The sequence below is a fragment of the Diabrotica undecimpunctata genome, chromosome 2 (assembly GCF_040954645.1).
Source record: "Diabrotica undecimpunctata isolate CICGRU chromosome 2, icDiaUnde3, whole genome shotgun sequence".
NCBI classification, from domain to species: Eukaryota; Metazoa; Arthropoda; class Insecta; order Coleoptera; family Chrysomelidae; genus Diabrotica; species Diabrotica undecimpunctata.
In genome coordinates, this window is record NC_092804.1 from 5,285,238 (window position 1) to 5,298,765 (window position 13,528).

The 13,528-nt window shown below is 33.5% G+C and overlaps 1 protein-coding gene across 1 annotated transcript in view; it reads right to left on the minus strand.

Annotated features, from left to right (window-relative positions):
• Positions 1–4,877: 4,877 nt before the first annotated feature.
• The window catches only part of LOC140433150 (uncharacterized), a 1,089,409-nt gene continuing 1,080,758 nt past the window's right edge, over positions 4,878–13,528 (minus strand). The window contains exons 5-6 of the mRNA XM_072521197.1: positions 10,252–10,500; positions 4,878–5,118 (exon numbers count right to left, since the gene is read on the minus strand). Coding sequence (XP_072377298.1) covers positions 5,004–5,118; positions 10,252–10,500 — 364 coding nt within the window. The 3' untranslated portion in view covers positions 4,878–5,003. The remainder of the gene's footprint in view (positions 5,119–10,251; positions 10,501–13,528) is intronic.

Below are 13,528 nucleotides of genomic sequence, written 5' to 3' on the forward strand. Positions count from 1 at the left end.
TTTTTCTGGTATGCCAAATTTCTTATTTCTGCTTAAAGATAGCTTTACAGTTCTGTGGTAATCAAATTACCCTCTAGAGTTTTATGCTATGATTCTTCTTCTTCTTAACATGCCATACACCAAAGTGCTTAGGTGACTATCTCATTACTAGAATTCTGTTCTTGGCGGCGTGACACAGCTCGCCTGTATTGTGTATTCCTGTTCATTCTTTAATATTCCTTAACCAGGATAATTGTTTGCGGCCGGCTCCTCTCCTACCTTCGATCTTCCTTTGTAGGATTAACTGTGGTATTTCATATTTTGCTCCTCTCAATATGTGCCCAAGGTAACCAAACTTGCGTTTTTTAATTAATTCAAAGAGTTCTCATTCCAAGCCGGCTCTCTTAAGGACGTCATCGTTTCGAACTCTATCCACCTAAGGTATGCACATCATTCTTCTCAATGACCACATTTCAAATGCTTCAAGTTTGTTGATAGATGTTTTTTTCAAAGTCCACGTTTCCATGCCATAAAGCAAGATGGACCATATGTAGCACTTGACCATTCTGTAGCGTATTTCGAAATTTAGGTTTTGATTACATAGGAGCGGTCTGAATTTCACAAAGTATATGATATGATTAAGTGATATTAAATGCAATGAAAAAACTTAAAGAAAAGGAAATTTTTGTATTTTCTATAGAAAAAACAGTTTATTTCACTTATATTTAAAAAAAAAGCATTATCTGATTTTATAGCAAATTTATATATATTTAATTCCAATTTTATAGCAAATAACCAATGTCAAACAATTTTACGATCTACACATATATATCATAAATTAGTTTAAAGGCATAAAGTAATTAAAAAATTTATGAAATTTTTTAGTACAATAATAGATAATTCTTGACATAATTTTCAGAAATCTTAAAACACTCTTTCAACGGTAAACTGCTTACAAAATATTTAAAAAATTTGTTATTTCTCTTGTATTTTCTGTTCACCAAAGAACATTAATTGTTCAGTTTCGAATTAAATATATGTCTCTATTTTAGATACAAATTTATATTAAATTATTCTGCTTAACTCATTTAGTGGACACTGTTATTTTCTTAACATGAAACAAATTGATTTAAAATCTGGATCCAAAAATCAGTTTTGTACAACTATATAACAGCTTCGACCTCGGAAATATTTTTATTAAAAAAAAATAATAAACAAGATAACTCAACATGAATCTAATTAGATTTTTGTGTGAGGTTTGTAGACTTTATAAAAGCATAAAAAAGATGTGCAAATACTTACTACCTCGACAGTGATTAAAATTATAATAAATCTTCCAGAAGTTTCCAGAAGAAGGTCGAACCAGTCCGGGTGACCTTCTCGTCTGTTCGAAGGGAATCGCCGGAATTATAGTCTAACGGTTGTTTAGTATAAATAGGGAAACTTTTTATTTAAGTGACAGTTTTTGAATATCGAGTTAGTTTGAGTCCGAAAATATAATAATGTAAGCGGAAATAAATATAAATAAATATTGTGAAATAAATTAGTAATAAAGACTTTAATAAATTTGTAAGTGTTATAAATAGAACCTTTGATAATAAATAAAGACAGTAAATTAGATTAATATTAAAAATACTACAATATAAACGATAGAGAAGAGACAACAACATGGTGATAGATCTCAAATATGTAAACACGCATGGGAAAATGAATATAGTGTTCAATGGTGCGATTTAAATATAGTCGTAAAAGAAACATGATAAAAACAGAAAAGTCAAAGAAGCAGCTCTAATTATGCTATAGTGTATTTTTATGTATGAGAGAGTAATAAAACAATAAATTATGTATGCAAATCCCTAAACTGTTGATACGGGTGACTCAATGAAAAACAGATATTTGTCAACAAGTTTACAGAAGTATACAGGAAAACAATTTTAAATTGAGTATGACCACCAGGTATAAAGGTTGGAGCATAATAGAATACAATAGTTGTGAGGGTTACTAATCCCTAAATAAGGTTGCAAGTGTCGGAGTGATGGAGGTTAACAGGTAATAATGAATTTGCAAGAAATGTAAGATGTTTATTTTATTGGTTATATATAACCAATAAAAGTTTAATAAGTACCTACCTATTTGCAAAATAAAGTTTAATTCTTTAGATAAAATAAAACGTTTTATTTTATCTGAAATGAGTACATTCCACGAAGTAAGGGTTTCAACAATCAAACATTTAATTCTTTAATTCCAGGAATCTACGACAGTAATTGACTAGATAATTACCTTCTAAACTTATTCCACAGAAAATGTGATAGTGGGTTTTTCCATTTTATATATAGGAAGGTCCAAGTGGCGTATTCAAAATTCTTAACAGTTCACTAAAAGTAGGTACTTCAGTTGCAAGGTGCAATTTATTGTGTATACTAGTGTTATGGAAAATTTGGAAGTGCCGTGTAAACGCCGAAAAATTGGTCCTCTAACAGTTAATGAAAAAACATTAATATTTAATTGTTTTAAATCATTTACAGACAAACGTTTATGTGAAAGTGTTGATGAGACCGTTGAGTTAGTTAGCAGTACACTTGGTGTTGGGAAATCTACGATTTACAGAGTTATTAAAGAAGAGAAATGTGGTAGTTTTCAAATGCCACGTAATGCTCCAGGGAAACCAAAATTTCAAATAGAATATCATTTTAAAGAAGGACTTCGACGGAAAGTGCATGAATTCTTCTTTAGACAAGAATTTCCAACATTGGATAAAGTTCTTGTCTCAGTTCGAGATGATAAGGATTACCCAGAAATGAGTCGAAGTACGTTATGGAAACTTTTAAAAGAAATGGGCTTCCGCTGGAAAAAGAATCCCAGAAAGTCTATTTTATTAGAAAGAAGCGATATTGTCATATGGAGAAGACATTTTCTAAGAACCATAAAGGAAATGAGAAACCAAAAAAGAAAAATATTTTATCTTGATGAAACATGGATCAACGAGGGTCATACACCAAATAAATTTTGGCAGGATGAAACTGTTACAAGTCAAAGGCATGCTTTTGTAAATAACTTATCTACTGGTTTAAACCCACCATCAGGAAAGGGACGCAGGCTGATAATAGTACACATTGGCAGTTCAGACGGTTTTGTTGAAGGTGGTTTATTAACTTTTGAATCAACTCGTACCGGTGACTACCATGAAGACATGAACGCTGATGTCTTTCAAGAATGGTTCGAACAAATGATAGATCTTCTTCCTAAGAACTGTGTAATAGTAATGGATAATGCAAGTTATCACTCCAGACTTATAGAAGGACTGCCCACAACCAAGTGGTTAAAGAAAGACTTGCAGAATTGGCTGAGTTCAAAAAATATTACGTACCATCCCGGATCTATAAGAAAGGAACTTTATTCGTTGTGTGCCCTTCATAAAGAAAAATTTAAAAAATACGCAATTGATGAAATTGCCAAAAATCGTGGAATGACAGTACTTAGATCCCCACCATATCATTGTGAATTAAACTTGATTGAACTGGTATGGGCACAGAAAAAGAGTGAAGTTTCAAGAAAAAATACCACTTTTAAAATTCATGATGTTAAACAGTTGTTTTTGGAGGCCGTAAATAATGTAAAACCTGAAAACTGGCAAAAGGCTGTAAATCACACTATTAAAGAAGAGGAAAAAATGTGGAAGCTGGACAATATTACTGATAAAATGATCGAGCCAGTTATTATAAATCTTGGTTCTGAAAGTTCATCTTCTGAATCTGATTTGGATTTGTAACAAGTAGCTGTAAGTTTTATATTAATATTTTTATTCATCTATTTAACATACCTTAGACGGTTTTAAAAACTCTTTTTCTCTTTTGTAATTTTTAAAAATTAAAAAAAATGTGAATTTTTTGAAACCCTTTTTAATGTAGGCCAGTCAGTTCTAATATAGTGTGATAAAAGAGGTCACTTTTGTTTACATACACATAACACTTTATAACACTGAAATAATTCATTTATTTTTTACAATTATTCAAAGTAATTTTTCAATTAATCTTGAGCACGCCCATGGAGTGGTCGGAGCTACCAGTTAAAATTATGCTAATTACTCTCTCGTTCATAAAAATAAACTATAAATGAGACCAATTGTATCGCACATTCCTCGGCAGAATGCAGTAGGATCTGGTTACCCATCTTAAAAGAGGAAGTTAGTAAAATGGTCTTTGCTAATTTTGCGTTACATTACAGTTAATAATAATATTTTTTTCAATTCGTAATCAATTTTATCCTCTATAAAATTTAATTGCGAAACATTTTCCTAAATTTTTCTTCACAATATTTTTTTAAACGCCTAGTTGCTGAGGTATAGCAACAAAAAGAAGAAAAAAAATTGAATTTTTCAAATTTTTTTTTTTAAATTGTTTAATAAAAAATTAAGCCCACGTTTTAAAGCGTCGGCATAGTGAATTATATACCATTTACCTACCCCAAAATAGACCCCGCCTGTTCTGTTACTAAATAATGTTCTTTGTATTGACTCTATATTTTACGAAAAATTTAATAATGATTTTTTAAAATTAATTAGATGGCTTTGGTAAAGACCAATAAGCCAGATGATTGAATAATGATTAAACCTCACATTAGTCGAGCTTTGGACAGGACTAGAAAAGCTAATAATGACTAAAATCAACAAATCATTATTTTTTAAAACTTCACTTACATTTGTATTAGTACAAAGAATTATCTCTTCATTAGTGTTTAAATAAACGCTAGAGGTTATTTGAATATTATAAAACGATTTAATTTTGTAATTTTTTAATTGATTGTAAGTTTGTAGCTAAAACCAATTAAAAGTTGTTGAATTGCAGATTTAGATAATCGCTAATACAAGAGAAATAACTTACATCTTCACAGCACACAAATAAAACTATATACTTTACAAAAACAGTTTATGACACTGTCGTTGGAGTTTCACTCCTGTCTTCGTCACTCCAGTGACCCGAATCGACGATGTGTCTAAAGAGATCTGGGGGTTTGTGTACTTCAGGTCAAATTTCAAGAATTGTGTCTTGTTCCACTAAACTATCAGAAATGGAGTGGCTACTACCCGGGATAGGCTCCGGAAGGCCGTCGTCTAGGCACTCCGTCACCTCTTCGAATTTGCTGCTGAAATCAACAAAAAGTATTAATTAACAGAAATCATATCAACATTAACTGTCATATGATTAAACTATTAATGGCTAAGAATCCGAATCTTCTTTATGTTCAAGATTCCATTTAGAAGTCGCTATTAAGTTATTACTTTACATAAAATATTAACGTAGTAGCGGGGAAAGGAAAAGTCAGATAAATGTTGTACTATATAAAAGAAGTCAGCTACAAAAGGTCACCAACTGTAAAGTAATTAAAGGTGGCTGTGTAGCTAGTCAACACTCACCGGTAATACGGAGATACAGAGGTAAAGGTGAGGTGAAAATCAGAGCAAGTAGGACAGTAAACAGTAAAGTGGTAAAAGTTAAAGGATAAAGATTTGGTAAAAGTCGTTGACAGTAGAGTGCTAAGAGAGCTCGAGTAATAAGATACGGTAAATGATTACGGAAGTAATGATAAGTACGGAAAAACATTAGGTAAAGGGACCCCTAGAGAGAAAGAAACTTGGTGGTGGAAAGATGAAGTGCAACAGAAGGTTAAAGAGAAGAGAGAGGCCAGAAAGAGGTATGTCAGGTCTAAAAGAGACAAAGATAAGCATATATACAAGGTAGTAAAGAGGGAAGCAAAGCGCGCTATAGGTACTACTAAGGAAGAATCGTTTGCACAGCTATGTAAAAAGTTGGAAACATCCAGTGGGTGAAAAAATTATACAGCATTGCTAAAGCGAGGTACAAATCATTAAAGAACTTGACCCAAGTGCGGCAGAATAAGAGTACGAATGACATAGAGTTAAGAACTGATAATGAAATAAAGCAAAGATGGGATGAGTTCTTTAGAAAGTTGGTAAATAAAGAACACCAGAGAAGAGACATAAGACGCAAGATCTGAAATAAGAATGTAATACCGGGGATAGCGAGAGATGAGGTTGTTGAATCGTTAAGGATGAAGAATGTAACGGCTATAGGACCTGATGGAATACCTCTGAAGGTTTGAAAGGCTCTAAGAGAAAAAGGGATCGATATTTCGTGGCAAATGAGGAATAAAGGATGTCCAATGCATGGAGAGAGAGAAAGTGTAATGGCATCATTATATAAAGATAAAGAAGACATTCAGGACCATCAGAACTAGAGAGGGAGATGTAAGTTAATATTGCTCCTCCTCCTAAGTGCCTTCTCTGTTGAGGTTGGCGATCAATATGGCATGTTTATGTCTATTCTGAGCTTGATGAATTAATTCATTTCCTTTTGTGTGGGTCCAATCTCTGATGTTTCGTAGCCAAGATTTTTTCTTTCGTCCTATGCCCCTTTTACGTTCAATCTTGCCTTCTAATATTACCTGGAGCTGCTCAAATTCTCTATGGCACGTTAGATATCCTAGATATGACGTCTTTCTAATTTTGATAGTATTGACCAGATGAGGGTGTGTGTTCATTGCTCTCAGTACTTCTTCATTCCTAGTTCTGCTGGTCCAGCTTATTCTTAGCATTCGGCGGTACATCCATATTTCAAATGAATTTAATTTGTTGACGTCATACTGTTTTAATGTCCAGGTCTCACAGCCATATAGTAATAGAGACCACACATAACACTTTAGTGTGCTCAATCTTATTGACACTGATAGCATGGGGTTACAGAGCATTTTACGCATATTCATGAAACCAGATCTTGTTATTTCAATGCGTCTTCTAATTTCTTTTAAGTGGTCTAGTTGACTATTTAGTTCTCTGCCCAGGTATATGAAGCTTTGGGAACTCTGAAGGGTGATACCATTTATTTGTATGTTAGATGTAACTTGTTCATAGGGGTTTTTGTGGAATACCAGAATTTTGGTTTTGGAAAAGTTAATGTCCAAGCCCAGCCTGTGACTTTCTTCTGATAATATGTTCATCAATGGTTTTAGTTGGTCTTCTGTTTCTGCTAATACTACGGTGTCATCGGCATGTCTTATATTGTTAATGATTCCATTGGCTCTGGCACCTTCAGGGCGACCTTCAAGAGAAGCTCTGATTATATGTTCGGCATATACGTTAAATAATAGGGGGGATAAAATGCACCCTTGACGCACTCCTCGTTCTATGTTAATGTACTTGGTGTTTCCGTTCTCTGTTCGAACACATTCTGTGTGGTTCCAGTATTTATTACTTATGATAGCTATGTCGTGTCCGTAATGTTGTACACAATAAAAATTTGGGAGAAAACCGTAAAGCAAAGGTTAATCAGAGAGACATCGTTAGGAGAAGAACAATTTGGGTTTATGCCAGAGAGTAGGACAACGAATACCTTGTTTGCTTTAAGACAGTTGGCAGAGAAATACGATGAGAAGAAAAGAGAGAAAGAGAACATTTCGTATTAATAGATCTTAAAACAGCGTACGATACAGTCCCTAAAGAAGAGCTATGGAGATGTTTGAAAGAGAAATGGGTTCCTGAGAGTACGTTAGGCTCGTGAATGATATGTATGAGGTAGCGTATATCAAAGTAAGGACTTTAATTAAATTGACCAAAAGTTTTTCAGTGACTGTTGGCTTACATCAAGGCTCCTACTGAGTCTCTACCTTTTCATTATTGGTATGGATGTACTGACAGAAAAAGTAAAGAAGGGGGTTCCAAGAATAAAGCTCTTTGCTGATAATGATTCAAGAGTGTACTAAGACCTGCGTTGGTGTAGGTATGGTGGTGAAATGTGGCATGAAGGAAAATTTAGAAAAACCAAATGGAGGTAGCTAAAATGAAAATGTTACAGTGAATGTTGGCTAAGACTAGAGGTCACAGAATCAGGATTGACTTGATTAGAGAAAGAGCCGCGAAGACTAGTCTCAAAGAAGATTCAAAAACTAAGACTATGTGGTACGAAGGATAGAGCTGTTAGTTGGAAGTTGATGGAAGAAGAGGGAGAGCAAAACCGATGAGAAAACAGAAGAACTGTATGGCAGAGGTTTAATGAAAAAGGTTTGCTGAAAAGGGAAAAGTTAGGAAAGCATCTTCAGGGGTATTTCGTTAATTTTTTTCCTATCCAACAATTAAAGAATTTCATAAACATAAAATTGTACATCACACTACACTACAAAGGGCAAACACTTAATTTTTTTTTTTAAATAGGCGAAGCTACATTATGGTCGGCATCAGGAAAGAGAAGAGGAAGAAGATTCTTTATTCGAGCATATCAACAAAATAGTAACTCTTTTTATATCGAAGTTTAAAGTCTTAATATCGATAAATAAAAAAATAAATTAAAAAAAAGGCAGTGCAACTGTTTTCTTAATTCGTGAAAAAATAGCAGTATCAAAAATTTAAAAACAGAGTTATGTTTAACAAATATTTATTCCATTTATTTCTCACAAAGTTATGAATAAAAAACCTCATCATCATCATATAACGGCGGTCCTACGGCGATTGCCGCTTCCCGCATTTCAGCCTCCATCTTTTCCTATCTCTCCAATCTCCCTCTTCTAAGCCTCTAGATTGCATTGTTTTTGTAATTTCTCTTCTCCAGGAATTTGGTGGTCTTCCCCTTTTCCTTCTTTCTGGCGGAACATACATTAAGGCTTTCTTTGGCCACCGCTCCTCCTCCATTCTCATCACGTGACCATACCATTGTAATTGCCTTCCTTGTATTCTATCTGAAAGAGTATCTCTAATTCCTGTACGGTTTCGTATTTCCTCATTCCTGATTCTTTCCATTCTCGATACTCGACATGACCTTCTAAGATAATCCATTTCCACAACGTCTACTTTATCTCGTTCATTCTTTGTCATCGTCCAACATTCAGCACCATATGTGGTAATTGGTTCTACAATTGCTCTGTATACGCGAAGTTTGGTATGCATCTTTATTTTATTAGACCACAGTAATGAATTCAGTATTCGGATGCATTTTTTCCCTTGGGTTATTCTGTTTTGTACATCTATCTTAACTCTGCCATCTGCTGATATGATGCTTCCTAGATATTTATACTGGTTGCAGCCTTTTATAACTGCGTTTTCAAGCCTCAGATCTGTGGTATTTCCTCCAATTTTTAAATATTCTGTTTTGCTTATGTTTACAGTAAGCCCCCATATGGCATATTCCTCAAATAATTTTCGATTCATATAATTTATATCTTCCTCATCGGTTGCAACCACCACCTGATCATCTGCAAATAACAATGTATACAGAGTTTCTTGTCCCACTTTGATGCCCATAAATCTACATTTATTTCTCCAATTCCTCAATGCTTCTTATAAATAAATTAAACCTTATAAACAATAAAAAACCTTATAAATAAATTAAACAATCTTTCAGTAGACTTGGAGGGGGCAAAATTTGAGAGTATCTTAACTTTTTAGTAGACGCAGCTTGTCAAGGAGACCGGTGGGAGTCAATGACGGTCAATTCTAAAGCCAACTGAAAGCTTTCGAGTTTATTTGGCTCTGTACCTTCTGTTAATTTAATAGGTACATTTATCGACTGTGTATTATTGCAGTGTTGATGCTCGAACTGTAAGTTTGTAATTTGTAAAACCGTTGCAGTGGACCGTGTGCGTCTAGAGAAGTAATAGAATTTTGTGACCTATAAGTCATTGTTTTATAATAAAACTTTATTTTTCAGATATTATGGATTCTGAAAAAGAGCAAAAAAGATTCTTAGCACTTTTTGAAGAAGTTTTGACCGGTGATGAGTATGATGATGAAGAAGAATCGGGAGAAGAAGATCATGTAGAAGAAATGTTGGAGGGGAGCGATACGTAACAGAAAAATGAGGAATTAGATGATGGGACAGATTTTACTATTGGTCCATATTTGATGGGCAAAGATAATAAAACAAAATGGGCTAAGGCTAAGCCCCTAAGAACGTCAGAACTCGAAATAAAAATATTGATCTGCAGCTTCCATTTTTAAAACAATGTGTCAGACAAAAAACCGATATTTTAGATATCTGCAACAATCTATTTGATACTGATATGTTGCAAATAATTGTTGATGCAACCAATACAAAAATAGAAGCAGAAAAGCAGAAGTTCAATTGCGATCGAGATACATACCCAACAAACATTGATAAAGTTTGTGCCCCTTTAGGTCTCTTATATCTTGGAGGTGTTTGAAAGGCAAGACTTGTGGAAAACGGACGAAAACAATAAAAAACTTTGTTTAAAAAAAAAGTATATTACCTTTCAAAGCTATCACCGTCGGTATGTAGAAGATTGTCTTTCCTCCTCCTCTTCTTCTTTTTGCTTTTAAACGTCAAGACAAGATGAAAAAACGCAAGAGTGAGCAGTTGGCCGCCCGCCACGTAGGACAACCATAATTTGTGCGGCCACACGAACGGAATGACGCTAATAGGAGCGTATATAAGTGATTTTTTCCACTCCGAAAACCAAGTCACACCCGTCCAATACTTCCATAGTTTGTGATCGCTCCTGTAACAAAAGAAAACCTTTGTAATACCAATAAACCTTTGTTATACTGTAAATAATAACCCAATACAACACATTTTTTTAGCAGTGTTACGTTTATCTGTGGGTTTAGAGAATAAGTGAAGCAAACGTAGTTAAAATAACTTTATTTTAACTCCAAAAACATACTCACTAAATTAAAAATATCATAATTTCTAATTTTCATAATAATTATTATTATGGCTTAAAATACACACGGATATTGCTTACCAAAAGATAGTTCAAACACTCCTGACCGGAAAGGTTCTATTGTAAGTGGAATTATACAGTGCATAGTACAATGCGTTTCGCATGGAAGTGGGGACTAAACCTAATTTCGTCTACTGCGCCGTGGCCAGGAGTGCTTGCACTGTCTCTACTAACGAAATTCCAGAAGGTCACCGGTGATGAACACAATAGGAAAGACGAGCAAAATATTCGACAGTTTGGCTGTCAAATACTGTTTTGGACTTGCTGAAGCAACGGGCAGCAATCAGGGTTAACACAACAGTGTATTAAATACTTTAATTTGTTTAAAACATGATAATACCGATATATGATAATATATACAGGGTGAGTCATGAGGAACTTTACATACTTCTACCATATGTAGAGTCCCTCAGGAAGCATATCATGTGGCCACTAAAAAATGTCAACTCCTCTTCTTTATTAATTAACAGGGTGATTTGTGTAATTGACCATTTATTTCATTTTACTGTAGTGTTTATACGGCTCATTTGATTTTTTTAATTTTTGCATGATACAGTACACTACTATCAAGCATTCGACTGGTATTAGCTAAACTAAAAAATTCCAGGACTGGCTTTGGAAAAATTAATTTAGGGATTCGTATTAAATATTACACCCTGTATAATTTTTTTTTAAAATACAATAAGTGATTTTTAAACTACATAAATAGCCAATGAAAACGACATATGCGCCAATGTTGTCGCACTTTTATTAAATTTTTAGTGAACGATCAAATCTTACCAAAAATAGAACAACCATAATGTTATAAATTTCAAACATTTTAATTAAAATGAGTTCTTACAACATAATCTAATACGTAGAAAATTAACATCTTTACTGTCACTTTGTATTATCTCTACGATAGAATCAATTGTTTTTCAATTTTAAATTTTTACTCATAGATCGTATTGGGGCATTATTTTCGATAAATAATAAATTAAATTGATTAAAAAGTCAAACCTCTTGTATGTGTTAGTTTTTGTTGATTGTAAATGATTAAAATTTTATGTCAAATAATAATACATTGCATCAACTGTACTAAATAAAAATAAATCTAAAAAAGTTTAAAATGAAGGTTGGCGTTGACCGTTTGACGTTTCTTGATATTTTATACCCATTGTCATTATTGTCATTATTAATTGTTATTTATGTGTACAAGAATACATATTTCTTCTGTCATATCTACGTTAAGTACATTGTGTTAGTTTTGGTAGAGCTTTTGTTACTTTCGTTCAAAATGCCACATCAGTTTTCGACCACAGAATATGCAGACATAATATTTGTTTATGGATTCTGTAATGGGAATGGTAGGGCTGCTAGTAGAGAATATCGCAGGAGATTTCCTAATCGTTGAACTCCCAGTCATCCAACATTTGGGTCAGTTTTTAATTATTTGCGAGAAAATGGCACTTTTCCTAGTGGAACAACAGAGCGACATGTAGATGAAGCGCAGGAAGATGACATTATGGACGCCATTACTATGAACCCTACAATAAGCACTAGACAAGTAAGTCGAGAACTCAATGTTACTCAATCAAAAGTAAGTAGAGTCTTACAAAAAAATAATCTATACCCATATCACATTCAAATGGTTCAGCGACTACATGCTGGAGATGAGATCGATAGGTTGGAATTTTGTAGATAGATTAACAATAATCGACCAACGCTATACAGAACACTATTTACAGATGAAGCCCAATTTACCAGAGACGGGATAAATAATTCACGAAATTCACATGTGTGGGCAGAAGAAAATCCCCATGCTATTCGAGAACGTCGTTGTCAGTTAAGGTTTTCGGTTAACGTGTGGATTGGTGTCATAAATAACCAATTAGTAGGTCCTTACTTTTTTGATGGTCCTTTAACAGGGCAGGTCTATTTGAACTTTCTACAAAATATTTTCCCGAATTTGCTTGCCAACGCGAACGTTGCTATCCGAAGGTTGTATTTTCAGCATGATGGGGCACCCCCACACTTTTTACTGGCAGTGAGACAACATCTCAATAATGTTTATGGCAACAGGTGGATATTAACAGGTCCTATTTCGTGGCCTTCAAGATCACCTGATTTCAATCCCGTTGATTACCATATTTGGAGACGATTGAAGCAACTCGTTTACGCAGTGAATATTAATAACCGACAACAATTAATTGATAGAATTATACATTGTTGTAATACTATTAGAAACGATCCCCAGAGTATCCGTAATTCAATACGTCAATTAACAATTCGGCAACAAAAATGTGTACAGGCTGCAGGGTTCCATTTCGAAAATCTATTTTGAATTATTTTTATTTTGTTACCATTATTGTATCTTTTAAAGTTCTAATTTATGGGTTTATCATAACTATGTACATATTTTTAGTTTTTTTTTAAATTGTTCTTCGTTATTGTTAGTAGTTACTGTTTTTTGTTGTGCAGTGACTCAGTTTATCATTTCAATTAAAATGTTTGAAATGTATAACATTTGTTTAAATTAATTACCTTATAATTTGATACTTCAATATGGTTGTTCTATTTTTGGTAAGATTTGATCGTTCACTAAAAATTTAATAAAAGTGCGACAACATTGTCGCATATGTCGTTTTCATTGGCTATTTATGTAGTTTAAAAATCACTTATTGCATTTTAAAAAAAATATATACAGGGTGTAATATTTAATACGAATCCCTAAATTAATTTTTCCAAAGCCAGCCCTGGAATTTTTTAGTTTAGCTAATACCAGTCGAATGCTTGATAGTGGTGTACTGTATCATGCAAAAAT